Raw genomic sequence first — 13,408 nt, forward strand, 5'->3', positions numbered from 1 at the left:
GGGGAAATGGCATCCCTGGTGTTAGGGACTGTAGAAGGAGCAGCTTCCCCTCTGTCACTACCTGGTGGAGGGAAGGGAACAGGGAAGGCCTCAGTGAGGGGCTTTCTTATTACCTAGCTTCAGGCTAGCTGTTGCCTGGTTGACATTTTACTTAGCTGTGATGGAACTTCCTACAAAAGCATGGTTGTTTCCTTATGTTAGTAGAACTGGAGAAAAGCCTGTCAAACTTACTCTTGCCAAGGGTCTGGATGATAACTTCCTTCTTGAATTCATTTTGATCTGATCAGGTTCCCAGAGCCAGTACCATCCTTAGATCTGGGCTAGAGGGACCCCTGCCTCTGAAATGTGCTCCACATTTCAGAGAGCCCCACAGGTCATAAAAACACACTTATTAACAAGCACACGGGCACCTCTTGGCTTAGGATCAGCTAGTCGGCATTGGCACAGTCTGGCCTGTCACCTTGAACATCCACTCCCATGACTGACTGGTGTTCAGGCATCTTGCGTCCTTCAAACCAAAGGTGACCAGAGCCACATGCTGTGGAGACTTGTGGGTTGGGCTGCTGAGGACGCCAGAGGTGGAGAGCATTTCAGAGTGGTTAGAGGGACTGAAGTGCTTGGTAAGAGAAAAGACATCATCACTGAATATCACACAAATATAAGTGATTGCCCCAGTGGTTCCAAGTGTCCATTTTCTTGCTTCTCTTAGAATCCCAATTCATGGTTCTGGAGGTACTCACAGAATTAAGGCGATTTTCACAACATCGCAACTGAGGAACATTGGCCAAATATTGAACAATATTTTAAAACATATAAATAATATAAACAATATTTTAAAACATAATATAAAAAAATTTATATTACTCTTAATTTGGTATATATGTAGGTCTCAACCTAATGTGTGAAATGTGATACCAGATTTTTTATATTGTTTTACTGTTATAAAACATTTAATAAGAATTAAATTTTCAAAAACTTAAAGTCATCTTTATTTAAATAATTCAGATAAAAATTTGATGTCTGTTGATTATATTTCCCATTTAATTAAAAATGTTTTTATTATGATAAAATGCACATAACATAAAATTTACCACCTTAACTATTTTTAAGTGTACAGTTGAGCAGTATTAAATATATTTATAGTTTTGCAATCATCATCGCTATCCCTCTCCAGAATTCCTTTCATCTTGCAAAATTGAAACTCTGTACCCATTAAACACTAACTCCCCATCCCCCGACCCCCCAGCCCTTGGCAACCACTGCCATTTAACTTTTTTTTTTTTAATTTTATTTATTTTTGGCCGCGTTAGGTCTTCGTTGCTGCACGCAGGCTTTCTCTAGTTGCAGCGAGCGGGGGCTACTCTTCGTTGCGGTTCGCAGGCTTCTCATTGCGGTGGCTTCTCTTGTTGCCGAGCATGGGCTCTAGGCGCACGGGCTTCAGTAGTTGTGGCACACGGGCTCAGGGGTTGTGGCTCGCGGGCTTAGCTGCTCCGTGGCATGTGGGATCTTCCTGGACCAGGGCTTGAACCCGTGTCCCCTGCATTGGCAGGCGGATTCTTAACCACTGCACCACCAGGGAAGTCCTGCCATTTAACTTTAATACACAATTTTTAATATTTTATAAGAAAAATGTTTTTGAAACATATGAAAATGTTTAAATATTTTGATTTTTGCTACCTACCTTAATTTAAAAATTTGATGTAAATATATTAAAAATGTATACAATTTTAATGCAGTTACATCTTGTGAGATAATAGAAAACATATATTGGTCTCTGTCCCTGGTTTCTGGCACAAGCTCCCCAAACCCTTGTAATTTCCTAACTGAGAAGAGCACTAGGAGCATCTTTTGTTCTAATATTTGATCTTTGGCTCCAGTTCCTGACACAGAGCTCTTAAGTCCCTTGGAATTTCCTGGGTGATAGCAGTGTCTTTTGTTCTAATGAGGTGACTCTTGGTGGGGTCCTGGATGGGGGCTGGATCACCAGAAAGACCAAGCCATGATTAGAAGCTTGGAATTTTCAGTCCCATCCCCCATTCTCCAAAGAGGGGAGAGGGGTTGGAAATGGAGTTAATGATCAACCATGCCTATGTGAGGAAACCTCCATAAAAATCCCACAAGTACCAGGTTTGGAGAGCTTCCGGGTTGGTGAACATGTGGAGATTTGAGGAGAGTGACTCACCCAGGGAGGGCTGGAAGCTCCAACCCTCTTCCCACATACTTTGCTGTACACATCTCTTCCATCTGTCAGTTCATCTGTATCTTTTATCATATCCTTTTATAATAAATTGTTAAACAGTATGTAAGCTGTTTCTCTGAGTTCTGTGAGTCACCCTAGCAAATTAATCAAATGCAAGGAAGGGGTCATGGGAACTTCTGATTTACAGCTGGATGGTCAGAAGTACAGGTAATAGTCTGGGCTTGCAATTGGCGTCTGAAGTGAGGGTGGGGCAGTCTTGTGGGACTGAGTCTTTAACTTGTGGAATCTGATTCTGTCTCCAGGTAGATAGCGTCAGAATTGAGTTGAATTGTAGGACACCCAGCTGGTGTTGCAGAGAATTGCTTGGTGGGGAAACCCACACATATCTGGTGTCAGAAGTGTTGTGAGTGTGGTCATAGTGTGGGTGTCAGAGAGGAGGGAGACTGAATTTTTTCTAACACACATCTTCTGTTTAAAATTCTTTAGATAATTACTATCAACAGAATACAAGTTATGTGAAATTTTTAATTATAGTAGCATAATTTGTGACTTTGTAAACTCAGGCAATACAATTTAAGCAATATATATATGCTAATGTATGAATTATGTATGTCTTTATTTTATTAATCCTCCAAACTCACAAAATACACAGACACACACAAACATAACTGACTTCAGTAGTCTTTGATGTTTTACTGAATTCCAGTCATACAAAAAATTTCATAGGTGCGCGGGCAGCGGTGGTGGTGGTGGCGGCCCAAGATGGTGGAGCTGCAACTGGACCCAGCGATGGCGGGGCTGGGAGGGGGTGGCGGGAGTGGGCTGGGCGACGGGGGCGGCCCGGGTCGCGGGCCCCCCAGCCCTCGCCCTGCTGGCCCCACGCCCCGCGGGCACGGCCGCCAGCCCACCGCCACCGCACAGCCACTGGAGCCGGGTCCCGGACCGCCCAAGCGGGCAGGGGGCGGTGGAGCCGCCCGCTGGGTTCGGCTGAACGTGGGCGGCACCTACTTCGTGACCACCAGGCAGACCCTAGGCCGGGAGCCCAAGCCTTTTCTCTGCCGCCTCTGCTGCCAGGAGGACCCGGAGCTGGACTCAGACAAGGACGAGACAGGGGCCTATCTGACTGACAGGGACCCTACCTACTTTGGTCCTATATCCTGAACTATCTCGGCCATGGGAAGCCCATCATTACGAAGGAGTTGGCAGAAGAAGGTGTGCTGGAGGAAGCGGAGTTTTACAACATTGCATCTCTCGTGCAACTTGTTAAGGAAAGGATACGGGACAACGAGAACAGAACTTCACAGGGCCCCGTGAAGCACGTGTACAGAGTCCTGCAGTGCCAAGAAGAGGAGCTCACGCAGATGCTGTCCACTATGTCTGACGGCTGGAAATTCGAACAGCTAATCAGCATCGGATCTTCCTATAACTATGGAAATGAGGATCAAGCAGAATTCCTCTGTGTTGTCTCCAGAGAATTAAATAATTTTACCAATGGCATTGTCATTGAGCCGAGCGAGAAGGCAAAGATTCTTCAGGAGAGAGGATCTCGGATGTAAAGTCCGGAGTCCTAACCGACGAGAGAGCAACCCAGCAGAGCACCTCTGTGAAGTTAAATCTTGCTGCTGTACAGTAACCGAGCTACTGCAGAGCAAAGCTGAGCCTGGCCCCCCGGTGGAGAAGTGTTCTGGTCAAAACCAAAGGAACCGCAGCCCCACCCACAGGAACCGGAAGACAGAGGCCGCTTCCGGCTGCAGAATACCTTTTCAGTACCTGCTTCTGTTCTCTTAGCCAGTTATAACAAATCTTTACAAGAGCAGCTGGGCTGGGTTCCCAGCTGGAGCTGATCTAGGGCTAGGGGGAGGGGAAGAGGAAGGCCTAGGTCTTTGCACATATGCTGTGCTTCAAGGAAGCTGGAGCAAACGAAGAGGTTTTTCCCTGCTCTGTGCCATGTTTCCACCTGAGTGGGCCATGTCGGACGTTGGCAGCCGCTTTGTAACACCATCTTTCCCCGCCCATGCACCCCAAAATAATGCAGCAGATGCAAAGGGTTCTAGCTTCAGGTTGTTGAACTGAGGTTTGGATAGAGTTGCCAGAGTACCCCACATTCCTATGAACAAAGCCTCTTGGAGGAGGGGGAGGATAGGGTGTCCTTGGTTGTAGTTGGAGACTGGGGATCGCAGCTCTGGATTCGGGGCACCCAGCTGCTACCATGTTCAGCTTTGCATCGTTTGTCTCCAGCAGCCTGGACCCCCCAGATAGCTTGCTTTCTCCCCAAGAAGAGGTTTGAGGCAGGCGGCATCCTGCGCCGAATGAGACAGACAGGCGCTTTAGGTAATTGATGTAACTGCTTCTGCAGCCTTTTCTTGCCCTGCATTGGCCCATCTTCCTTCCCTGACTTTTTTTTTGCGGTACGCAGGCCTCTCCCGTTGCGGAGCACAGGCTCCGGACGCGCGGGCTCAGCGGCCATGGCTCACGGGTCCAGCCGCTCCGCGGCATGTGGGATCTTCCCAGACCAGGGCACGAACCCGTGTCCCCTGCATCGGCAGGCGGACTCTCAACCACTGTGCCACCAGGGAAGCCCCCTTCCCTGACTTTTTAAACTGGGGCTGAGGGTAAAAGGACTTTGGACCCTCAATGGCTTGGGGTGGGGACGGCTGTTTTCTTTGAAAGCTGCCAAACGTGTTATGTTGTAGTATCCAAAAATGGAATCATTTTTGTGATCGTCTCTTGGAAATGCCTTGACCAAAAGTGCTATATTTGTGTCTCTTCTTGGTTTCTGACCTGGGCGGCGTCAGTGACCCCCCCACACACCATCCCCCGTAGTGTGTGTGGGTTTGCTGGGCAGTCTGAGGACTCCCCATCTCTGACCTAGCCCTCACCACCACTTCTTTCTGTGGAGTGCCAAGGCGTCGAGGATCAAATGCTGTTGGACCCAGAGGAGGAAAGCCCTCCTTTGGGCTGTGCCCTCAGAGCTCGTAACTGGACTCTCTAAGCTTTTGAGTCTCGATGAGCAGTCATGGAACGCAAAGGGGCCAGAGAATCTTGACTTTTCCCTGGGTGACTTTCTTAGGGTGGCAGATGGTCTGGACAAGGGGCAGGTGCCCGTGGGGAATGCTCCATCCATAAAAGCCCCCTCAAGCCCATGGCTCCTGGGCACCTTCAAAGCTGAGGTTCTCTCTGCTCCACAGCTCAGCTGCTTACTGTGTGGGTCTGGGGTCATGGTGTTTTGGAAAGGACTATCGACTATGCCAAATGTCTTCTGAGCCTGTGACCTGCCCCTGCCCAGGTGGCCTAACTCTTCTCCAGGATTCGCACGTTCCCCTCATGTGTCTGTGTAGAGTAGGGTAGAAGTGTGTATCCAGGGCGTCTGCGGACACGCCATGTCTGCGCACCAACGTGAACGTGCATGTCGGCACCTCGGAAGTCTGGCCCGAGCCCAGGATTTTTACAGTTGTAAAATGTTAGAGGAACTTCTACCTACAATAAAAACAGTCACCCCTTCAGAAAGGTGACAGATGTCCATCCTGTCATCTTTCAGGGAAAAAAAAAAAAAGATTTTGAGTGAGTCAAGGAAAAGCTGCCCTAAGTAGAACAGAACTATGGGCGAGGTGCTCTTTGGCCCATTTGAATAAGAACCGTCAGACTGAAAGGAGGGAAAGCAGCTGCATCTGGGGCCTCGTGCCCAATCAGATTTGCTTTCTGGGGCTCACCTGATGATCAGCCTCTGGTCCCAAGCCAGCAAGAAGGAGCGAGGAGGTGTGGGCCAGCCGCTCAAGATGCATTGTTTCTTTCATCATGCTTCTCAGAGGTCCACCGTGGAGCCTGCGCAAAGACTGCTGAGCCCCCTTGCTAAGTGATCTGAGGAGCTAGAGGGCTGCCTTTCACCAAGTTTCCCTCCTCCCAGCAACCCCATGACAATTTCAGTTGTTCCAATGCTCCAGGAATCTGAGAGTGATTCGTTTCTTAAGGTTTCTGGAAAAGTATTTTACCCAAGCCCTTTATGAACCTAGTTGGTGTTTTTTTCTTGAAAGCCTTCTCCCTCCAGGGGAGTAACTTCAGGCAGAGGTCTGGCCATGGGCTGGGGGGTATCACATGACCAGTGACCCACGCTCTCCAGCTGCCCAGGGCTGCCACGTGGGGAGTATCTCCCTGCTTCCTTCCCTGCCCAGGTCCGAGGCCGTGGGTGATGCAGGCCAGACCCAGGGAGCAGCCTGGCGTCTCCTGAGTGACAACCCCGAAGCCCGCTTCCATCTTCTCCTCAGAACCTGCTCTTTTTTTTGGCAGTGAGGTAGGGCCCAACCTCCTCTAGAGTAACTTAGTTTCTGCACAATTTTAACTGATCTCAGGGGTGTCCGTGAGGTGCAGAGGAGGAAGGGACAGAGATGCTGAGGGAGTAGGGCTGAGAAGTTACCCACACCCTGCAGCATGGCCTTTGAGCCAGGCCTTAGGGACCATGCCTGTCACTTGTGGGTGCCCTTTGTTACCATTTGTGTGTTTGAATAAAGTCTGAAATGCTGTGACCCTTTTTTTTCTCTCTGGTCAATAAAGACATGAAACAGAAAAAAAATATCATAGCTTTACATATATATTTATCAACTTTGTCATTGTGAGGGTGTATTTGTCAAGATAGGAGAATAGAACATGTTTTTTTTTTTTTTTTGCGGTTCGCGGGCCTCTCACTGTTGTGGCCTCTCCCGTTGCGGAGCACAGGCTCCGGACGCGCAGGCTCAGCGGCCATGGCTCACGGGCCCAGCCGCTCTGCGGCATGTGGGATCTTCCCGGACCGGGGCACGAACCCACATCCCCTGCATCGGCAGGCGGACTCTCAACCACTGCGCCACCAGGGAAGCCCTAAAACATGTTTTATTGAACAGTTTGCTAGTTGGGTGTATAACTTAGTCTTCAGGCATATGTTGTAGGGGCTTCCTTTTGTACTAATGTCCTGGACAGTATACTGTGGCCAGATTTAGCAAATAAAAATACAAAAGCCAAGTTAAATTTGAATTTTGAATAAACAATGGATAAATTTTTTAGGATAAGCACATTCTATGAAATATTTTTAAGTTGAAATATAGTTGATTTATAATATTTCAGATGTATAGCAAAAGTGATTCAGTTATGTGTGTGTGTGTGTGTGTGTGTGTATATATATATATATATATTCTTTCTCAGATTCTTTTCCACTGTAGGTTATTACAAGATATTGAATATAGTTCCCTGTGCTATACAGTAGGTCTTTGTTTGTTATCTATATTATATATGGTAGTGTGTATCTGTTAATCCCAAATTCCCAATTTATCCCTCCCCCCTTCCCCTTTGGTAACCATAAGTTTGTTTTCTATGTCTGTGAGTCTATCTCTTTTTTGTAAATAAGTTCATTTGTATCATTTTTTTTTAGATTCCACATATAAGTGGTATCATATGGTATATGTCTTTCTCTGTCTGACTTACTTAGGATGATAATCTCTAGGTCCATCCATGTTGCTGCATGAAATATTTGAAATATGCTACAAAACTATGCATTGTTTATCTGAAATTTACATTTACTATGTAATCATCGTCTACTTTATCTGGCAACCCCACCCGACTTCCTCAAATGTAAGGCAGACACCTGCCCACAACCCACTCTAATCTTCTGTGAATTTTTACTGTAACTCAACTTTGTGTAACCTGCTAGGGTTTTAAAAAAAACTTTAAAAGACTTTTTTCATGTTGAAGTGCCTAAAACCTACACGTGTGATTTAACAAATGTTTCTAAAGGGAACACGCATGTCAACAACACCCAGATCAAGGAAGAGGACATCACCCCCATCTTCGAAATCCCCAGGTATCCCTCCCTCCTGATCATTGTCTTCTGTCCTCAAGAAATAATCCCTCTCCTGACTTTTATAGTAATCACTTCCATGCTTTTTCTTATATTTTGACCTCTCATGTATGCATTTTAAAACAATGTGGTTTAGCTTTGCCTGTGCTTGAATTTAGAGAAATCAATTATACTGTATATATTTTGTGAGGGCTCTAAACACTCTCTTGTGCCATGTGGCTCTATCTGTTCACTCCCATTGCTATATAGTATTCCATAGTATGAATATTACACAACTTATGTATTCTTTCTGCCGTTGGTGAACACTTGGGGTGTTTCCAGTTTGGAGCACTTATAAACAATGCTACCAAGACTATTTTTGCACACATATCCTTGTGCATATATACAAGGATTTTCCTAGGAATACTCTAGGTTTTAGATTCCCAAAATATGGAGATGAAATAAACATCCAGATAGGATTCATTGTATGTATTGGAAGTCTGTGCTTAAGAGACAAATGAATGAAAACAAAAATGAAGAATCTTACCTAATTCAATGAGCAAACTATTGTTCAAGTTTAAGCCAGAAAGCTATGTCATTTTTATGTACATATGAGAATATACAGTTCCACCCACTCTTGCTTCTTTTACTTTAAATTTAGGTATCATAGGTGTTTAGTTTGTGGATTTCTGAAGTTCTCAACCTTAGGAAAAAGGGAATACAAAGTAGCCACTCAATTTTTTTGATCTTCCTTTTATCTTGCCAGTTTTGTGGTTGTTCCATCAGCTCAACTCAGTCCTATAATTATGGTATCTGTGTGCAGGAAACAAGATTTGGAAAGGAGGCAGGAACAGCTCCTGCTGACCCAGATCGATTTCTTCTGAGTGAATATCTGTAATTAGGCCAGTAATGATATTTTCCTGGAGAAAGAATTGAGTGAATTTAGGAAAAGGGTTTCAGAGCCCAACATGCATGTGTGGGGGGGGTGGGGGTGGGGGCAGTTAAAGTGCAAAATAAGAGTTCAGTTCAATATTTATCCACCCACTTTCTGCAAGAAACAGATTTTTAGTAACACCAATCCTGTCCTTTGAAGAGAGGAAGATCCTCCAAGAGTGAAGGAATATAAAAGTTTTAGAAAGAAACATGGGTGATTTAAAAAAATACTTTCATTGGGAAAAGCCTTTTAAAACAAGTTCCTAAACCTAGAATTCACAAAGCAAAAAAACTTGTAGTTTTTTTTTAAATTTATTTATTTATTTATTTGTTTTTGGCTACGTTGGTTCTCTGTTGCTGTGCGCGGGCTTTCTCTAGTTGCAGCGAGCAGGGGCTACTCTTTTGTTGTGGTGCGCGGGCTTTTCATTGCGGTGGCTTCTCTTGTTGCAGAGCGCGGGCTCTAGGTGCACAGGCTCAGTAGTTGTGGCTCGCGGGCTCTAGAGTGCGGACTCAGTAGTTGTGGCGCACGGGCTTAGTTGCTCTGTGGCATGTGGGATCTTCTCAGACCGGGGCTCGAATCCGTGTCCCCTTCACTGGCAGGTGGATTCTTAACCACTGCGCCACCAGGGAAGTCCCCAAACTGGTAGTTTTGATCAATATGAAATTTTAAATGTCTGTGTAAACAAAAATACCATAATGACAAAAGATAAATACATACAAAAAAAAAAACCTTTGAAATACACATGGCAGACTATAGGCTAATTTCCTGAATATACAAAGAGCTCTTACTAATCAATGAGAACAAAGACTAGTAACCCAACAGAAAATGGGCAAAGGTCAGGAATGGGTAATTTACAGAAAAAGAAATATAAGTGACTAATAGACAGGTGATAAGATGCTCAATGTAATTCCTAATTAAAGAAACAAATTAAAATGACAATATTAGCCTATCTAATGGTCAGTGATTTAAAAGTTAGATAGAACCAGGACTTGGTGGAAACAGAAATTCTCATTCTCTCTTGGTCTGAGTGCAAATTGGCAATTCCTTCAGGAGATAATTTAGCAAGACCTAGCAATTTGGCAATATTTAGTACAGTTTAAAAATGAATAGGGCTTCCCTGGTGGTGCACCACAATGAAGAGTGGCCCCCGCTTGCTGCAACTGGAGAAAGCCCTTGCACAGAAACGAAGACCCAACACAGCAAAAATAAAATAAAAACTGCACAAACTCTTTGAGCCAGCAATTCTACTTCAAGGAATTTACCCTACAGATATACTGAAACAAGTGAGTAAAGATAAATGTGAGAGAACATTCATTGTTACATGGCTTGTATTGTCCGAGGAGCGGCATTGGTTAAGTCATTTGCAGTACATCTTTACTGTGGTTGAATGAGGTAGATCTGTGGGTCCTGATGTGGAAAGATCTCCATGGTAGTCACTAAAGATGTTCCCAAATGTTCTGCCTCTCTTCTCTCTCCCCACACAGGGTAGGATTGCATTTTCCCACCCTCTTTGAAGATAGGTGTGGCCAATGATAACCAAGCAAAAATGACATATGTCCCTTCTGGGCCAACACCTTAAGTGTTGGTGTGTGACATCCCCTTCTCTCTGCCCCAATGACTGTGAACATACATGTTGGGATGGGACCTGGGTCTCTGAGTGACTGTGATGAACATGAATATCTTATCTACCCAGCTTAGACAGGTAGTAGGAGGGGGAAATAAACATTTCAACCACTGAGATTGTGAATACTTTTCATTACTTCAGCATATTCCAGCCCATCATGACTAATACAATCTCCATGATAATTAAGTGAAAAAAAAAACAACCAAGTGCCAAAAGAGTGATCTCATTCATTTATATTCGTGAGTGTTTAGATGCTTAAGAAATTTCTGAAAGGAGAAATTTAATAGGGCTTACAAAAAAGAGGCAGAAATGAGGAAGGCAATTTCTGCTTTTCACATTATAACCTGTACTGTTGTGTTTAAAAAAATAAAAACATGGTAAGTTTAAATTTAAAACTAGCTAATGTTTCCACAAAAAGATTCCTACAAGAATGTTCATGGCTGCCTTATTTATAGCAGCCCCAAACTTGAAATGGCCCAGATGTCCACGGATTATGGATAAACAATTATATAAATAAATAGTCATACAATGGAATACTTACTATCCTGCAGTGGAAATGAATGAACTACACTTAAGGTCATAAGACAGATACTCATACAGATATGACCTTGAGCAAAAGAAGCCACACACAGAAGAACAGGTACAGTTGATTCCGTTTATGTATAGAAACTGGCAAAACGAATTTATGGTGGTAGAAGTTAGGAGAGTGGCTATCCAGCAAGGTGCTTGAGTTTTGTCTGGGGATGGGCTGGGGGAGGGGCGGGCTTCTGGGGTAAGGGCTGCACGGCTGTGCTGTTTGTGGAAATTCATGAAACTCTATCTTATCATAGGTGCACTTTTCCATATCCAGGCTGTACTTCAATTAAAAAGTGCAAAATCACATCTACTTCATATAAAGAATAAACAAACAGAAAGAAGGCAGTGCTGGGCCGGGGCGGTACTGGCCAGCGGTGCCCTGTTGGCAGCCATTCCAGGTGGTGTGCAAGCCCGGGCACGTTCATGCACTGCAGCCCTGAGAGGCTAGGTCCCTGGTGTGAGCCCCCAAATAAATCCCGAGCAGGCTGCACCTCCCCTCTCATGCATGACCTCGGTACCAGCCGCTTAGCACGGCATTAAAAAACCCTCTGTGGACATCTGTGGAGCCTCCGTGGTGAGCAGAGCTTTCCAGCGGGGACAGTGCGTCCTTGGCAACCCGGGCAGGAGCCTCATTCTGTTGCAGGAAAGATGCAGAAACACAAGCTCAAACAGGAGCTGCTGGCCTCTCGGCAGCGATGCTTAATTAGCTTCCTGCAGGAGACTTTGGTTTTTTTTTTTTAGACTTTGTTTTTAACATCAAAAAAATTATCTAGTTGAAGCAATTTTACTGAACAAGGAATCAAATGAAAAACAATCTTTTTGTTTAATCCATTCCTATATAGTGTAGTACAGGGGTCCTGCCTGTTTAAAACTACTTTCATAATAATACTAAGGCAGTGTTTGCATTTGTCACTGTCATTCTCTCCCTAATGTACTGTAGTGTTTTATGTTTGCTAACACAAAAGATTGAGGGGAGAAGCACTTGGAGAATCCAGCTGTCTTCTTTAAACATAAAAGCTGAGAGATTTGCAAACATGTAAAACAATGCCACTCTTCTGGCTAATTTTTTTTTTGGCAAATATAGTTATTTTTCATAAAAGAATATGATTTATGTTCATATGTAATGGGTTTCTTATTATTTTAAATGAATTAATGAATACATATTTTAAAATTTTCTGTTTTAATTCCTAATACAGTAAATATTGATAGATGTAACCCACACAAACAACAACTCTTTGAGGTCTTCAGTAAATTTTAAGAGTGTAGAGGGGTCCTGAGACCAAAACATTTGTGAACTGCTGCTAGCTCTATAGTTTTTTCAAAAACTACTTTTTCTTTTTCTTTTTTTAACATCTTTATTGGAGTATAATTGCTTTACAATGGCGTGTTAGTTTCTGCTTTATAACAAAGTGAATCAGCTATACATGCACATATATCCCCATATATTTCTTCCCTTTTGCGTCTACCTCCCTCCCACCCTCCCTATCCCACCCCTCTAGGTGGTCACAAAGCACCGAGCTGATCTCCCTGTGCTTCTTTTGAAGTAACTTTAGATTTACAGAAAAGTTGTAAAGCTGGTACCCAGTTCCTATGCACCCCTCACCAAGCTTGCCCTAACGTTAGCATCTTACATAATGTACATGGTACGTTAGCCAGAATGAAGGAACCAACACTGGTACATTACTATTAACTAAACTACAGACTTTGCTTGGATTTCCCCAGTTTTTCCACTAATGTTATTTTTTTGTTTTTGTTCCAGGATCCAATCTGAGATAGTACATTTAGTGCATGTAGCTTTTCCTAATTTTTAAAATTTCAGTAATGGTCTTTTTATACTTTTAAAATGTATGCATTATGGTGAATGCATAATATACACCCAGCTCTGTACTTACAATAGGTTATGAAAAGCTCATAAATCATAAGTGCAGAGCTGGATGAATATTCACAAACAGCATCCAGAACGAGAAACAGAATGTGACCATAGCTTCAGAATCCCCTTTCATGCCCTATTTCAGACACTACCTCCCCAAAGATAACCACCATCCTGATTGCTAACAGTGTAGAAGAGTTTTGCCTGGTTTTGTACTTTATGTAAATGGAATCATACAACGTGTGCTCTTTGGGTCTGGTGTTGTTTTTGCTCAACAATCTGTTTGTGAGATTCATTCATTTGTCATGTGTACTGGCGGTTCATTCCTGTTGCTATAGAGCCAACTTTTTCTGTGCTGGGCCAGAGAGTAAAGATTTTAAGTTTGTGAGCCATATAGTTTC

General features: G+C 43.9%; 1 protein-coding gene across 1 annotated transcript; it reads left to right on the forward strand.

Annotated features, from left to right (window-relative positions):
• Positions 1-2,962: 2,962 nt before the first annotated feature.
• Positions 2,963-4,516, forward strand: LOC309796765 (BTB/POZ domain-containing protein KCTD2-like; the record flags this gene model as incomplete). Its single annotated transcript, XM_082610113.1, is given in 2 exon segments — positions 2,963-3,352; positions 3,355-4,516. Coding segments are annotated over 2 exon segments (792 nt in total). The 3' UTR covers positions 3,757-4,516.
• Between the last annotated feature and the right edge of the window lie 8,892 nt (positions 4,517-13,408).

This window comes from Mesoplodon mirus (genome assembly GCF_964341445.2).
Source record: "Mesoplodon mirus genome assembly, chromosome: X".
In the NCBI taxonomy this organism is placed as follows: Eukaryota; Metazoa; Chordata; class Mammalia; order Artiodactyla; family Ziphiidae; genus Mesoplodon; species Mesoplodon mirus.